Source organism: Macaca nemestrina, chromosome 9, assembly GCF_043159975.1.
Source record: "Macaca nemestrina isolate mMacNem1 chromosome 9, mMacNem.hap1, whole genome shotgun sequence".
Taxonomy (NCBI): domain Eukaryota; kingdom Metazoa; phylum Chordata; class Mammalia; order Primates; family Cercopithecidae; genus Macaca; species Macaca nemestrina.
Window position 1 is genome coordinate 64638787 of NC_092133.1, and position 15583 is coordinate 64654369.

General features: G+C 43.4%; 1 protein-coding gene across 1 annotated transcript in view; it reads right to left on the reverse strand.

Annotated features, from left to right (window-relative positions):
- The window catches only part of LOC105466119 (solute carrier family 25 member 16), a 121148-nt gene that overhangs the window by 17200 nt on the left and 88365 nt on the right, over positions 1-15583 (reverse strand). The window contains exons 16-21 of the mRNA XM_071069631.1: positions 14537-14731; positions 8786-9016; positions 3863-3979; positions 3675-3784; positions 3331-3440; positions 1581-1805 (exon numbers count right to left, since the gene is read on the reverse strand). Coding sequence (XP_070925732.1) covers positions 1581-1805; positions 3331-3440; positions 3675-3784; positions 3863-3979; positions 8786-9016; positions 14537-14731 — 988 coding nt within the window. The remainder of the gene's footprint in view (positions 1-1580; positions 1806-3330; positions 3441-3674; positions 3785-3862; positions 3980-8785; positions 9017-14536; positions 14732-15583) is intronic.

Sequence of the window (15583 nt, forward strand, 5' to 3'; positions counted from 1 at the left end):
AAAGGAGGTAAAGGTAAAGGAACAATCTATTAAATCTAATTCTTGGGAAATTTTTTAAAGACAAAAATATCAGTTAAACCAGGCACTACAGCCGCACCCATAATCCCAGCTACTTGATGGAAGGTTCGCTTAAAAGAAAAAAAAAAAAAAAAAAAAAAAAAAAAACGCCGGGCGCGGTAGTTCACGCCTGTAATCCCAGCGCTTTGGGAGGCCGAGGCAGGAGGGTAACCTGAGGCCGGGAGTGCGAGATTAGCCTGACCAACATGGAGAAACCACACCTCTATTAAAAATACAAAATTAGCATGGTGTGGTCACGCATGCCTGTAAATCCCAGCTACTTGGGAGGCTGAAGCAGAAGAATCACTTGAACCCAGGAGGCAGAGGCTGTGGTGAGCTGAGATGGCGCCATTGCCCAGCCTGGGCAACAAGAGCGAAACTCCATCTAAAAAAAAAAAAAATTAGCCAGGCGTGGTGGTGGGCACCTGTAGTCCCAGCTACTCAGGAGGCTGAAGCAGGAGAATGGCGTGAACCCGGGAGGCAAACCTTGCAGTGTGCCGAGATTGCGCTGGTGCACTCCAGCCTGGGCGACAGCAGTATAGGCCGGGCGCGGTGGCTCAAGCCTGTAATCCCAGCACTTTGGGAGGCCGAGACGGGCGGATCACAAGGTCAGGAGATCGAGACCATCCTGGCTAACCCGGTGAAACCCCGTCTCTACTAAAAAATACAAAAAACTAGCCGGGCGAGGTGGCGGGCGCCTGTAGTCCCAGCTACTCCGGAGGCTGAGGCAGGAGAATGGCGTGAACCCGGGAGGCGGAGCTTGCAGTGAGCTGAGATCCGGCCACTGTACTCCAGCCTGGGCGGCAGAGCCAGACTCTGTCTCAAAAAAAAAAAAAAAAAAAAAGAACTGCCAGTATAAATAAACATTAAATAACAAAATAAAATAAAAGTTAGGTTCTATATAAAAGCCTACAGACAGTCATCACAAGACTATTAAGTACCATTGCTTCTAATTCAAACTTGCTAAGAAACCCTGATTTTTTTTTTTTTTTTTTTTTGAGCTGGAGTCTCCTACTGTCGCCTCGGCTGGAGTGCAGTGGCGCGATCTCAGCTCACTTCAACCTCTGCCTCCCAGGTTCAAGCGATTATCCTTGCCTCAGCCTCCCAAGTAGCTGGAATTACAGGCACCCGCCACCACACCCGGGTAATTTTTTTTTGTATTTTTAGTACAGACAGGGTTTCACTATATTGGCCAGGCTGGTCTCGAACTCTTGACGTCGTGATCCGCCCACCTCGGACTCCCAAAGTGCTGGGATTACAAGCGTGAGCCACCACGCCTGGCTGAAATCCTGATAATTACCAGTTTTCTAGGATATTTGAAACTAGAAGAGAGCCCTAAATAATAAACCCAAAATCTTATTTCAGTTCAGAAGGAAACAGCAAACTATAAGGCAATAAACTGGTCGTATAGCACATATAACATGTGCAAATTCAGTCAATGTGACTAAAATCACCAGAGTTTCTCCCCTCATTCTGGCTGTGGACATTAACTGTTAGTATTATTATACAATAATTGTGCTTACTTGACTATTGTAGAGTTCTTCTAGAAGAGCTAAGGATTTAATGGACTTTGATCTGCAAATTTCTTGCTCTGTAAATTGCTGGATAGCTGGATGAACCTTCTGAGTCTGACCCAAACGCAAAAATCCTATTTTAAACTTGGCTAACTTCAAAAGAATATTGTCAACAGCAGAGTGTGTATAGCTGGTCAACAAAACGCTAAAACCACAGGCATAGAGAATTCTTACCTAATAATGGGTAAGAGAAAAAAGAAAAAACAGCCTTACTTTTAATTCCAGATAATTTTTAACATGTTTATAAATTTAACAAGAACCATATCTAAGAGCTGATTTTAAAAAAATTATGAAGCCAAAACATTTTACAAAAATCACATGACAATATTATACGTTATTAATAACACATCAATAATATGTCATAGGCCAGGCATGGTGGCTCATGCTCGTAATCCCAGCACTTTGGGAGGCTGAGGCAAGTGGATCATTTGAACCCAGAAATTCAAGACTGGCCTGGGCAACAAAGTGAGATCCCATCTCTTTTTTAAAAATTTTTTTTTAATTAGCCAGGTGAGGTGGTACACCCCTGTGGTCCCAACTACTTGGGAGGCTCGGGAACGAGGACTGTTTCAGCCCAGGAGGTTGAGGCTGCATGAACTGTGATCATGCCACTGCATTCCAACCTGGTCTCAAATACCAACCCTCCTGACTCAGACTCCCAAAGTGCTGGGATTACAGGTATGATCCACCTCGCCTGGCCCACATAACAAGACTCCGTCTCAAAAAAAAAAAAAAAGAAAAAAAAAGAAATTTACTGACATGGAAAAAAAAAAATCCAAGAAAAATCTCTAACTTTTTTTTTTTTTTTCTTTAGGACAGAGCTTTGCTCTTGTTGCCCAGGTTGGAGTGCAATGACATGATCTTGGCTCACTGCAATCTCCGCCTCCTGGGTTCAAGTGATTCTCCTGCCTCAGCCTCCCAAGTAAAGCTAGGACTATAGGCGCCCGCCACTACGTCCGGCCAATTTTTGTATTTTTAGTAGAGATGGGGTTTCACCGTGTTGGCCAGGCTGGTCTCGAACTCCTGACCTCAAGTGATCTGCCTGCCTCAGCCTCCGAAAGCGCTGGGATTACAGGCATGAGCCACCATGCCCAGCCTCTAACATCATCTTTAAAGGGAAAAGAAAACATACAGTGGGCCGGGCGCGGTGGCTCAAGCCTGTAATCCCAGCACTTTGGGAGGCCGAGGCGGGTGGATCACGAGGTCAGGAGATCGAGACTATCCTGGCTAACATGGTGAAACCCCGTCTCTACTAAAAATACAAAAAACTAGCCGGGCGTGGTGGCGGGCGCCTGTAGTCTCAGCTACTTGGGAGGCTGAGGTGGGAGAATGGCGTGAACCCGGGAGGCGGAGTTTGCAGTGAGCCGAGATCAATCACGCCACTGCACTCCAGCCTGGGAGACACAGTGAGACTCCGTCTCAAAAAAAAAAAAAAAAAAAAAGAAAACATATATATATATATCACATACCACTAACGGAAAGAGATCTTAGAAAATTCTAAATGCAAGAAACCTACAACATGATTACAACTGTTTGTGATTCGGCTTTACTATTTCTCATGTCATTCCAAAAAGTTCATTTGAAACAATGACAGTTTGAATTAAAATTCAGCCCTTTTGATATTAAATATTACATCCTCTGAACTGAGGAGAAGCTGATACAAATATTTCGTTTCTAAGCAGAAGAATAATAATCTTACGAGAGTACATATTGTAGTTGTTTTTCCTGTCCCAGGCATTCCCACGACGAGTGTGTAGTCTTTTGAAAGAAGTACCTTTTTCATCGCTTGCCTCTGAGGCTTATTCAAACCTACATTTAAATTCAAAAATAACAGGAAAAAGAGTGTTGAATTTCAAAGGAAAAGTTAATTATTTTATCAGAAAAGCAGTCTCTATTCAAGTCTATTCTTCAATACAAAACCATTTCCAAAGAGTCTTGGTCTAAACATTGTAATTGCAAGTCTAATCAAGATATTAGACCACAGTATAAATCAAATAGAAACAAGAAAAATTAATCAAAGCAGACATGGTGATTTTAGCATACCCTTTAGAATGCAGGCAACTGTATCCTTTGCATCATGTGGAAGAACAGAACTAAGGTAGGATGTAAACTGAGGTTCACGAAAGTCAATAATTAAATCTCGAAGTTTTTTGCTGAAAAGTGAAAAAGCACTTTTAGTAATATTCCTTAGAAAAGTGGAGTGAAATTCAAATTTGCTCATTGTTACAAACCTGACAAATGTGTTTTCCATCAATTTAGAAAGATTTCCTAATGGGGTCTCTATATCACAACTTTTTTCTTCCTGGTCTAATCTGAACAAAATTGATTCTGGAAGGACCGACAAGTTTCTAAAACAACAAAACAAATATGCATGAATGTTTTCTGTTTCGCATAGTCTGTATAAGAAATATCCTGCTATCTGCTAAAATAATAAATGGGCCAGAATAGCTATTAAAATAGCTACCAGTCCTCAGTCACACTTGCCAATCAAGGACAGCATGAGGCCCTGGATTGGTGGGAAAAGGCAGAGGGAAGGGGAAGGTACAAGGCACCAAGGTCAAAGCAATTAATAATTGGGAACCTGCAACATTTGCTGAAAATTCACTTACCCTTGCAATCAAACATGGGTTCACCATCCCCAGAGTGATCCTGAATGCATGGCTCTTCCCTCCTCTAACCTGGAGTGCAGGCTTCTTTCCTGCCACCTTCTCCCGCTCTTCTATCTGTCCCTTAATCCCTGGTATTCCCTAGAATTCCTTCCCTGGGGCCGGGCGCGGTGGCTCAAGCCTGTAATCCCAGCACTTTGGGAGGCCGAGACGGGCAGATCACGAGGTCAGGAGATCGAGACCATCCTGGCTAACACGGTGAAACCCCATCTCTACTAAAAAATACAAAAAACTAGCCGGGCGAAGTGGCAGGCGCCTGTGGTCCCAGCTACTCGGGAGGCTGAGGCAGGAGAATGGCGTAAACCCGGGAGGCGGAGCTTGCAGTGAGCTGAGATCCAGCCACTGCACTCCAGCCTGGGCGACACAGCCAGACTCAGTCTCAAAAAAAAAAAAAAAAAATTCCTTCCCTGGTTCATTGTAATACTCTTTCTCGTTGTTTTCTCCAGGGTCCCAGGCCCTCACGTACCTCCAAATTCCAAATTCCATCTTTAGGCCTGACTTCACACTCCTCTCCCACCTGGTTCCTCACCCAAGCTTTGGGTTTGGATATTTGGTAGGCAGTGAAATCTCTCCACTTAGCTAAACCCAGGCTATGAAAGCACAGTACCTTCAAAGCAGAACTCCTCCTCATCCCTGCTGAACCCGATGCTCCTTCTCTGGTCCTGATCACAATTAATGGCATTTGCATTTGCACTGCTGTTTTGATCCTTCCCTCTCCCTCATTCTCTCCCCAACCCGCATACCCAATCAGTATCCAAACGTCAGCCAATTTTACTTTCTAAATACTTCTCAAAGTCATTCCATTCGCTCTGCCAACACTACCCTGCCTCAGTTGCCTCTAGCCTGGGTCACTGCAACAGCTTCCAGGTTTGCTTTTAGTTTTTCTTCCATTAATTAACTCAATTCTCTATAATGTAGCCAAAGGAAAATGCAAATCCAATGATTTTCTACTCTTCTGTTTAAAACCTTTCAATACTGGCCGGGCGCGGTGGCTCAAGCCTGTAATCCCAGCACTTTGGGAGGCCGAGACGGGCGGATCACGAGGTCAGGAGATCGAGACCATCCTGGCTAACACGGTGAAACCCTGTCTCTACTAAAAAATACAAAAAACTAGCTGAGCGAGGTGGCGGGCGCCTGTAGTCCCAGCTACTCGGGAGGCTGAGGCAGGAGAATGGCGTAAACCCGGGAGGCGGAGCTTGCAGTGAGCCGAGATCGCGCCACTGCACTCCAGCCTGGGTGACAGAGCCAGACTCCGTCTCAAAAAAAAAAATTAAAAAATTTAAAAATAAATAAATAAATAAAACCTTTCAATACATCAGAATAAATAAAATCTAAACTTTTTTTTTTTTTTTTTGAGAGAGGGTCTTGCTCTATTGCCTAGGCTAGTGTGCAGTGGCATGATCATGGCTCATTGCAGCCTTGAACTCCTGGGCTCAAGCAATTATCTCACCTCAGTCCCCTGAGTAGCTGGGACTACACATGTACACTACCACACCTGGCTAATTTTTTAATTTTTTGGAGAGATGGGGGTCTCACTATGTGGCCCAGAATGGCAAACTTTTTAACATGGTATATAAGACATTCTATGACCTGATCTCTCTAATAACTCTCTTCCTTATATTTTATATTCCAGAAATAACATAATCACCTGCATTTTCCTGAATGCTTCATGTCACACTACATCACACCTTTGTGCAACAGGTTTGCCCAGTATAGTATTCTCTTCTCACACTGTTTCACCAGAGTAATTTATTAATCCACAGGATGAAGATTCAGAATTAGCTCTTCGAAAAGGCTTCCCTTGGCCAGGGACGGTGGCTCACGCCTGTAATCCCAACACTTCAGGAAGCTGAGATGGGAGGATCACTTGAGATCACTGGCCAACATGGTAAAACCCCGTGTCTACTAAAAATATAAAAATTAGTCGGGCATGGTGACACATGCCTATAATCCCAGCTACTCGGGAGGCTGAGGCAGGAGAATCGCTTGAGCCCAGGAGGCAGAGACTGCAGTGAACTGAGATTGCGCTACTGCACTCCAGCCTGGACAACAGTGAGACTGTCTCCAAAAAAAAAAAAGCCTTCCCTGAGCCTTCTAAAATTGAATTAAATACTTCTCCTCTGTGTTCCTATCAATTTGAACACATATCATAGTAGATTGAAAATAAGCTGGGTGTAGCAGCTCACGCCTATAATACTAGCACTTCAGGAGGCTGAGGTAGAAGGATCATTTGAGCCCATCAGTTCAAGACCAGCCTGGGCAACATAGTGAGACCCCCATCTCTACAAAAAATTTAAAAATTAGCCGAGTATGGTGGCATGCATGTGTGGTCCCAGCTATGCAGGAGGCTGAGGCAGAAGGATTGCTTGATCCCAGGAAGTCCAGGCTGCAGTGAACTGTGACCATGCCACTGTACTCCAGCCTGGGCTGGAGTGAGACCGTGTCTCAAAAAAAAAAAAAAGAAAATACGTATGTCTACACGCAAGACCGTAAATTCCTCAAGGATTTGCAAAGTACTTAATACATGGTAGACACTAAATAAATACTGCAAAGGATACACAAATCTGAGCAGACAACTGGAATATATCATGACATCTAGACAAGGGGTGGTTATGACTCAACTAAGATTATTGATCAGTATGGAACAAGCCTGGACATTTCCATTACAGTTACTCAGATGTAACTGAGTCCCAATTGCTGACCTCTATCCATTAAGAAATGGTCAGGCATGCCTTATTAACTGTAAGAAATGCTGGAAAACACAATCCAGCTGACTGTGAAAGAAGAGGGAATATGGATTATTAGTGAATTGGATATTGTTCTCTGCCACAATTTTTTTTTCTTTAAGACAGGGTCTCACTCTGTCACTCGGGCTATGTGCAGTGCAGAGGTGTGATCTCAGCTCACTGCAGCCTCAACCTCTTTTTTTTTTTTTTTTGAGATTGAGTCTCGCTCTTGTTGCCCAGGCTGGAGTACGGTGGCATGATCTCGGCTCACCGAAACCTCTGCTTCCCAGGTTCAAGTGATTCTCCTGCCTCAGCCTCCCGAGTAGCTGGGACTACAGGCACATGCTACCACACCCAGCCAGTTGTTTGTATTTTTAGTAGAGACCGGGTTTCACCATGTTAGCCAGGATGGTCTCGATCTCCTGACCTTGTGATCCGCCCACCTCGGCCTTCCAAAGTGCTGGGATTACAGGCATGAGCCACTGCGCCCCGCCTACATATTTTTATTTAAACCAGCCACTTTGTTGTAACTGAAATGGGTATACTTATATCACAACTATAAATGGCAAAAATAAACATTTTTATTTAAAAAAGGAGAGAACAAAATAGTAAGTGCCCAGCATGCAAGGAGAAATAAGCATTATAGCTAACACAGGATGGCATCTATGCTGTCTGCTATACATGCGGTTGTAAGAATTAGATAAGATTACATCCACATCATCACTATGGAATATAATGTACTAAACAAAACTTTAGCAGTTTGGTAGTTCCTCGAAATGTTAAATGCGAAATTAGCACATGACCCATGCCTAGGTAACTACAAAGAAAATGAAAGAAATGAAAATATGTCTACCTAAAACTATGCATGTGAATGTTCATAGCAATATTAATCATTACAGCAAAAAAGTGGAAACAACTCAAATGTCCATCAGCTGGTGAACGGATGAACAAAATGTGGTATATCCATACAACAGAATATATTCAGCCATAAAAAAAATGAGGGTATCATATATGCTAAAACATGAATAAACTTTCCAACATTAGGTTAAGTGAAAGAAGCAAGACACAAAAGGTCACATATTGTATGGTTCAACTTATATCATATATCCAGAATGGATGAATCCATACAGAAACAAAGCCAATTTAGTGGTTGCCAGAGACTTCAGGGAGGAGAGAGTGGGAAGTGACTGCGTAATAGGAATGAGGTTTCCTTTTAGGGTAATAAAAGTGTCTTAGAAATAGACAGAAATGATGGCGACATAATATTGGAAATACACTAAACGCCACTCAATAATACACATTAAAATGGTTAATGATCAATTTTATGTTACATGAATTTTACCTCAATTTATTTAAAAAAAAAAGAATGAAATGCTGATACATGTTAAAACATGAAGATGAATTTCAAAAACAGTGTCCTGTATGAAAAAAGTCAGTCACCAAAGACCACATATTGCATGATTCCATTTATATAAAATGTCCAGAATGGGCAAATCTACAGAGACAGAAAGCAGGTTAGTGGTTGCCTTGGGCTGGGGAAATTGGAGGAAAATGAGAAGCGACTACTAAAGGGTATAGGGCTTCTTCCTTGGGGGTTTCTTTTTGGGGTGATGAAAATACTCAAAGTTAATTGTGGTGATGGCTGCACAATGCTGTGAATATAATAAAAACCAGTGAATTGTACATTTTAAATGGATGAACTACACAGATGTGAATTATATATCAATAAAGATATTCTCAAAAAAAAGTAACATTTCATTACCTGTCTAATAAACAAGTTACTGTTGTCGTGTTAATCTCCTTCACATATCCTCTAGACAAAGCAAACAGTGACCTTTCTTCTCCACTTACAATAACTCTGTCACCTGCCAGTAGATTTGTGACTGGTATGACACCATGTTTACGTTGGAAATTATGTAAATATTGTCCATCACAAATTGTCTTTACATGTTCGGTTCTAATCAGGTGTCCAATGCAACTGCCACTCTTCTCCCTATGAAAAGACCAAAGAGAAAAAACTTCCGTTTATATTACATACATAAGTATTGTGTCTGTATTTTCCAACAACTTATTTGTTCATCTGACTCCCAAAAAGTATTATTGAGGCCGGGTGTGGTGGCTCATGCCTGTAATCCCAACACTTCAGGAGGATGAGGCAGGTGGATTACCTGAGGTCAGAAGTTCAAGACCAGCCTGGCCAACATGGTGAAACCTCATCTCTACTAAAATAAAAAATACAAAAAATTAGCCAGGTGTGGTGGTGCTCACCTGTAATCCCAGCTACTCAGGAGGCTGAAGCAGGAGAATTACTTGAACCTGGGAGGTGGAAGTTGCAGTGAGCCAAGATTGCGCTATTGCTCAACTACCTGGGCAACAAGAGCAAAACTACATCTCAAAAAAAGAAACAAAAAAATTTTAAAAACTAATATTGAGCCTGTCATTTTTACATTTTCCACAACCTACAGTAAAAATGTTAGAAATGTTAAGTAAACATTCTATTAGTTTCTGGGTTTTTTGAGACACCCTCCGACCCCTGCCCCGTTCAAGCGATTCTCATGCCTCAGTCTCCTGAGTAGCTGGGATTGCAGGCAGACACCACCATATCAAGCTAATTTTTTATGTTTTTAGTAGAGACAGGTTTTCACCATGTTGGCCAGGCTGCTTTCGAAACCCTGGCCTCAAGTGACCCACAAGACTCAGCCGCCCAAGTTGCTGGGATTACAAGCCTGAGGCACCATGCTCAGCCCTCTATTAGTTTTTCATTAATTGCTCAACAACAGTCTTGCAAGAAAGTGTTAGGGAGCACACCACCTTTGTTGCACCCACAGGCTGGGATCTCCAAACACGGTGTTTTATTGGCACTTTGATCCCTGAAGGGTAGATACCCTGACTTCTTGGGCTGATACATATAATACCATTACAGAAAACAAAACATAATAACCTGCTCCCAAATGTAATATAAAAAAAATTATAACCAGGCACAGTGGCTCATGCCTGTAATCTCAGCACTTTGGGAGGCCGAGGTGGGCAGATCACGTGAGGCTGAGAGTTCAACGCCAGCCTGACCAACATGGAGAAGCCCTATCCCTACTAAAAATACAAAATTAGCCAGGCATGGTGGTGGGCACCTGTAATCCCAGCTATTCAGGAGGCTGAGGCAGGAGAATCACTTGAACCCGGGAGGCGGAAGTTGTGGTGAGCTGAGATCATGCCATTGCACTCCAGCCTGGGCAGCAGAGCAAGAATTCGTCCCGCACAAAAAATAATAATAATAATAATTCATTCTGGAAAGAAAAAAATGAAACTAAAACAACTAAGTTTTACATTTAAAAAATCTTGAGGCTGGGTGCGGTGGCTCACACCTGTAATGTCAGCACTTTGGGAGGCCGAGGTAGGCAGATCACGTGAGGCTGAGAGTTCGACACCAGCCTGACCAACATGGAGAAGCCCCATCCCTACTAAAAATACAAAATTAGCCAGGCGTGGTGGCACATGCCTGTAATCCCAGCTACTTGGGAGGCTGAGGCAGGAGAATCGCTTGAATCTCAGAGGCAGAGGTTGCCGTGAGCCAAGACTGTGCCACTGCACTCCAGCCTAGGCGACAGAGTGAGATTCCATCTCAAAAAAAAAAAAAAAATTTGGCTGGGTGCAGTGGCTCACACTTGTAATCCCAGCACTCTGGGAGGCTGAGGTGGGCAGACTGCTTGAGGCCAGGAGTTCGAGACTACCCTGGTCAACATGGCAAAACCCTGTCTCTACTAAAAATACAAGAATTAGTAAGGCGTAGTGGCACGTGCCTGTAATCACAGCTTCTTGGGAGGCTGAGGCATGAGAATTACTGGAACCCAGGAGGCAGAGGTTGCAGTGAGCCAAGACACTCCAGCCTATGTGACAGAGCAAGACTTTTTTATTTATTTTTTTTTGTTTTTTTGAGACAGAGTCTCATTCTGTTGACTAGGCTGGATTACAGTGGCGCAATCTTGGCTCACCGCAAGCTCCGCCTCCCGGGTTCATGGGATTCTCCTGCCTCAGCCTCCGGAGTAGCTGGGACTACAGGCACCCACCACCATGCCCAGTTAATATTTTGTATCTTTAGTAGAGACGGGGTTTCACTGTGTTAGCCAGCATGGTCTCGATCTCCTGACCTCGTGATCTGCCCCCCTCAGTCTCCCAAAGTGCTGGGATTACAGGCGTGAGCCACCGTACCCGGCCCAGAGCAAGACTTTGTCTAAAAAAAAAAAAAAAGTTTTACATATTACAAAAGGCCTGAGATTAAAAAAATGAAAGCAATTAAATTTTACATAAATGTTACATATGTATAGTATACTCACTACACATACGCAGTCTATCCACAATTACATAAACTTTCTCCACTGCAATGTTTCCTTGTGTTAAAGTCTAATATTAGGGAAATGATGATCCAATTATTTCTAAAGTCACATCATTAATATTCATTCTGCAAAGAAAAAATGAAGCTAAAGCAATGAAATTTTACATAAAGAAAAATACTATGCAAAGATAAATTCTAGGCCAGGCATAGTGGCTTATACCTATAGTCTCAACACTTTGGGAGGCCAAGATGGGAGGATCACTTGAGCTCAGGAATTTAAGACTGTACTGGGCAACATAGCAAGACCCTGTTTCTACAATAATGTAAAATAAAATAAAACAAAAAAATTAGCCATGGCACAGTGGCTCGCAGCTGTAATGCAGTGGCCCAGCACTTTGGGTGATCAAGATCACTTGAGGCCAGGAGTTCACGACCAGCCTGGGGCACACAGCAAGACCCCATCTCTAAAAAAAAAAGTTAGCCAAGTTTGGTGGCGCACACCTATGGTCCTAGCTACTCAGGTTGAGACAGGAAGACTGTGAACTTTATCCCAGAAGTTCGAGGCTACAGTGAGCCATGATTGCACCACTATACTCCAGCCAGGGCAGTAGACTGTGACCCTGGGTCTTTAAAAAAAAAAAAAAAAAATTCTAATTTTACAAGTGACTTATTTTTTTTTAAGTGAATCCCACAAGGACTATGAAATGGACCTTTAGAAAATTTGCATCTGTATCAAAAGTTACTGAAAATATAAACATTTAAAATACAAGTATTTAGGCCAGGCAAGGTGGCTCATGCCTGTAATCCCATCACTTTGGGAGGCCAAGGTGGGTGGATCACTAGGTCAGGACTTCAAGACCAGCCTGGCCAAGATGGTGAAACCCCATCTCTACTAAAACTACAAAAATTAGCCGGGCGCAGTGGCAGGCACCTGTAATCCCAGCTACTTGGAGGCTGAGGCAGGAGAATAGCTTGAATCCAGACAGCAGAGGTTGCAATGAGCTGAGATCGTGCCACTGCACTCCAGCCTGGGTGACAGAGTGAGACTCCATCTCAAAAAAGTTAAAAAAAAATTTTAGGCCGGGCGCGGTGGATCAAGCCTGTAATCCCAGCACTTTGGGAGGCCGAGACGGGCGGATCACGAGGTCAGGAGATCGAGACCATCCTGGTGAACACAGTGAAACCCCGTCTCCACTAAAACTACAAAAAACTAGCCGGGCGAGGTGGCGGGCGCCTGTAGTCCCAGCTACTCGGGAGGCTGAGGCAGGAGAATGGCGTGAACCCAGGAGGCGGAGCTTGCAGTGAGCTGAGATCAGGCCACTGCACTCCAGCCTGGGCGACAGAGCGAGACTCCGTCTCAAAAAAAAAAAAAAAAAAAAAAAAAAAAAAAAAAAAATTTTTTAAAGCGAGTATTTAAAAAATCAAGTTAATGCCACACTAATTTGCATTATACCAATATATACACTATATAACAATTCACTTTAAGATATACTCAAGTTTATAATGTTATCACCAATGAAAAAGTATATACTGAAAACTTTTAACAGGATTTTGAATAATTTTTTTTTTTTTTTTTTGAGTCAAGGTCTGGATCTATCACCCATGCTGGAGTGCACTGGTGCAATCTCAGCTCATTGCAACCTTCACCTCTGGCTCAAACCATCCTCCCACCTCAGCCTAGGACTACAGGCATGCATGCACCACCACACCCAGGTAATTTTTGTATTTTTTGTAGAGACAAGGTTTTTTTTTTTTTTTTTTTTTTTTTGAGATGGAGTCTCGCTCTGTCTCCCAGTCTGGAGTAAGGTGGCGTGATCTGGGCTCACTGCAAGCTCCGCCTCCCGGGTTCACACCATTCTCCTGCCTCAGCCTCCAGAGAAGCTGGGACTACAGGTGCCCACCACCATGCCCGGCTAATTTTTTTGTGTTTTTAGTAGAGACGGAGTTTCACCGTGTTCGCCAGGGTGGTCTCGATCTCCCGACCTTGTGATCCGCCCGCCTCGGCCTCCCAAAATGCTGGGATTACAGGCGTGAGCCACCGCGCCCGGCCGAGACAGGGTTTTGCCATGTTGCCCAGGCTGGTCTCAAACTCAAAGCTCAAGCAATCCACCTGCTTCAGCATCCCAAAGTGTTGGGATTACAGGCATGACCCACCGCCCCGACAAAAGTAATTTTTTTTTTTTTTAAGACAGAGTCTCGCTCTGTCACCCAGGCTGGAGTGCAGTGGTGCAATGTTGGTTCACTGTAACATCCGCCTCTCAGGTTCAAGCAATTCTCCTGCCTCAGCCTCCCAAGTAGCTGGGATTATAGGCGCCTGCCACCACGCCCAGCTAATTTTTTGTTTTTGTTTTTCTGAGACAGTTTTGCTCTTGTTGCCCAGGCTGGAGTGCAATGGCACGATCTTGGTTGACTGCAGCCACCGCCTCCCAGGTTCAAGCGATTCTCCTGCTTCAGCCTCCAGAGTAGCTGGGATTACAGGCACTCGCCCCCACGCCCAGCTAATTTTTGTATTTTTAGTAAAGATGGGGTTTCGCCATGTTGGCCAGGCTGGTCTCAAACTCTTGACCTCAGGTGATCCACCCACCTCAGCCTCCCAAAGAAAAGTAATTTTTAAAACAGTATTTCTTGGCTGGGCACGGTGGCTCTCGCCTGTAATCCCAGCACTTTGGGAGGCCAATGCGGGTGGATCACGAGGTCAGGAGATCGAGACCATCCTGGCTAACATGGTGAAACCCCATCTCTACTAAAAACGCAAAAAATTAGCCAGGCGTGGCAGCGGGTGCCTGTAATCCCAGCTACCTGGGAGACTGAGGCAGGAGAATAGTGTGAACCTGGAGGCGGAGCTTGCAGTGAGCTGAGATCGCGCCACTGCACTCCAGCCTGGGCAACTGAGCAATACTCTGTCTCAAACAAAAAAAGAAAAAAAAAACAACAACAATATTTCTTGAGGCATATCTAGTCTACTGAAACTTTATTATTAACTAGCAATCATTGTAGCACATAGGATACACAGGAATGGTGCTCTTGTTAGCAACAACTAAGAGCTATCTGCAGTTGTCATGAATAAATGAAATCACTTATCTATAACATGCTACATAACCTGTATTTGTCATAAATTCCAAATGCCACCTCACTAACTAATCCAAACTACTGAAATCTTACTGTAATAAATGGACTACTTACATTTCCGAAGCAGGCATTAGCCAGATATTTTGGTGATTCTTTTTATTATCCTTTGATTGTGACTCCAGGGTTAACATTAGACACCAAAGGCTGAAATATTCTAAGTGTGTTTGCTTCAGATGCTGGGTTTCTTCTTCTATTTTGGGCAGCATCACAATTGGGACTGAACTACCATCCATCTGTTGTTCAACTGCTCTAAATATAAAGTTCCAAGTTAGAGATGCTTATAAACCATTTCCCTGGCTGGGCATGAAGTGAGATAATTCCAAAATAAGAACACATATATGATCATCATAACTCATAACCACAGCCCCTAATTTTCCTTAAAAGTCATTTCAACATTTTATAAGCCATATGGCTTTTTATAAAACAAAATGTGTAAGAAACTCAATACTGCATTATTTTGCCTTCAGTGACTATCCCCCAAACAACTCAGGTTGGGTATACTCTAATCTTCATTCCCATATGCAACAAGTTTTGGCTTTTAATACAACTTCATTTCTCAAAAATCACAATCTGTACACCCAGCTCAGTGACGTAGGTACACATAAAAACATGGAGAATCATTTGGATTTTACTTAATACCAGATTAAAATATTTTCTATAGAAACAAACACGCTATAGGACAGCATACAAAACACTGACAATAAACATAAGATTTCAAAGAAATGTGCCCAGACTTCCTATGGTTCACAGTCCTCTGCCATTAAGAGATCCCTTGAAAAAACACCTTAAAGAGTGTTTATGTAAGGCCGAGCACAGAGGCTCACGCCTGTAATTCTGGCATTTTGGGAGGCCGAAGTGGGCAGATTGACGGAGCTCAGGAGTTCGAGACCAACCTGGGCAACATAGTGAAACTCCGTCTCTATTAAAATACAAAAAATTAGCCAGGAGTGGTGGTGGACACCTGTAGTCCCAGCTACTCGGGAGGCTGAAGCAGGAGAATTGCTTGAACCCAGGAGTAAGAGGCTGCAGTGAGCCAAGATTGCACCACTGCACTTCAGCCCAGGCAACAGAGTGAGACTCTGTCACACAAAAAAAAAAAAA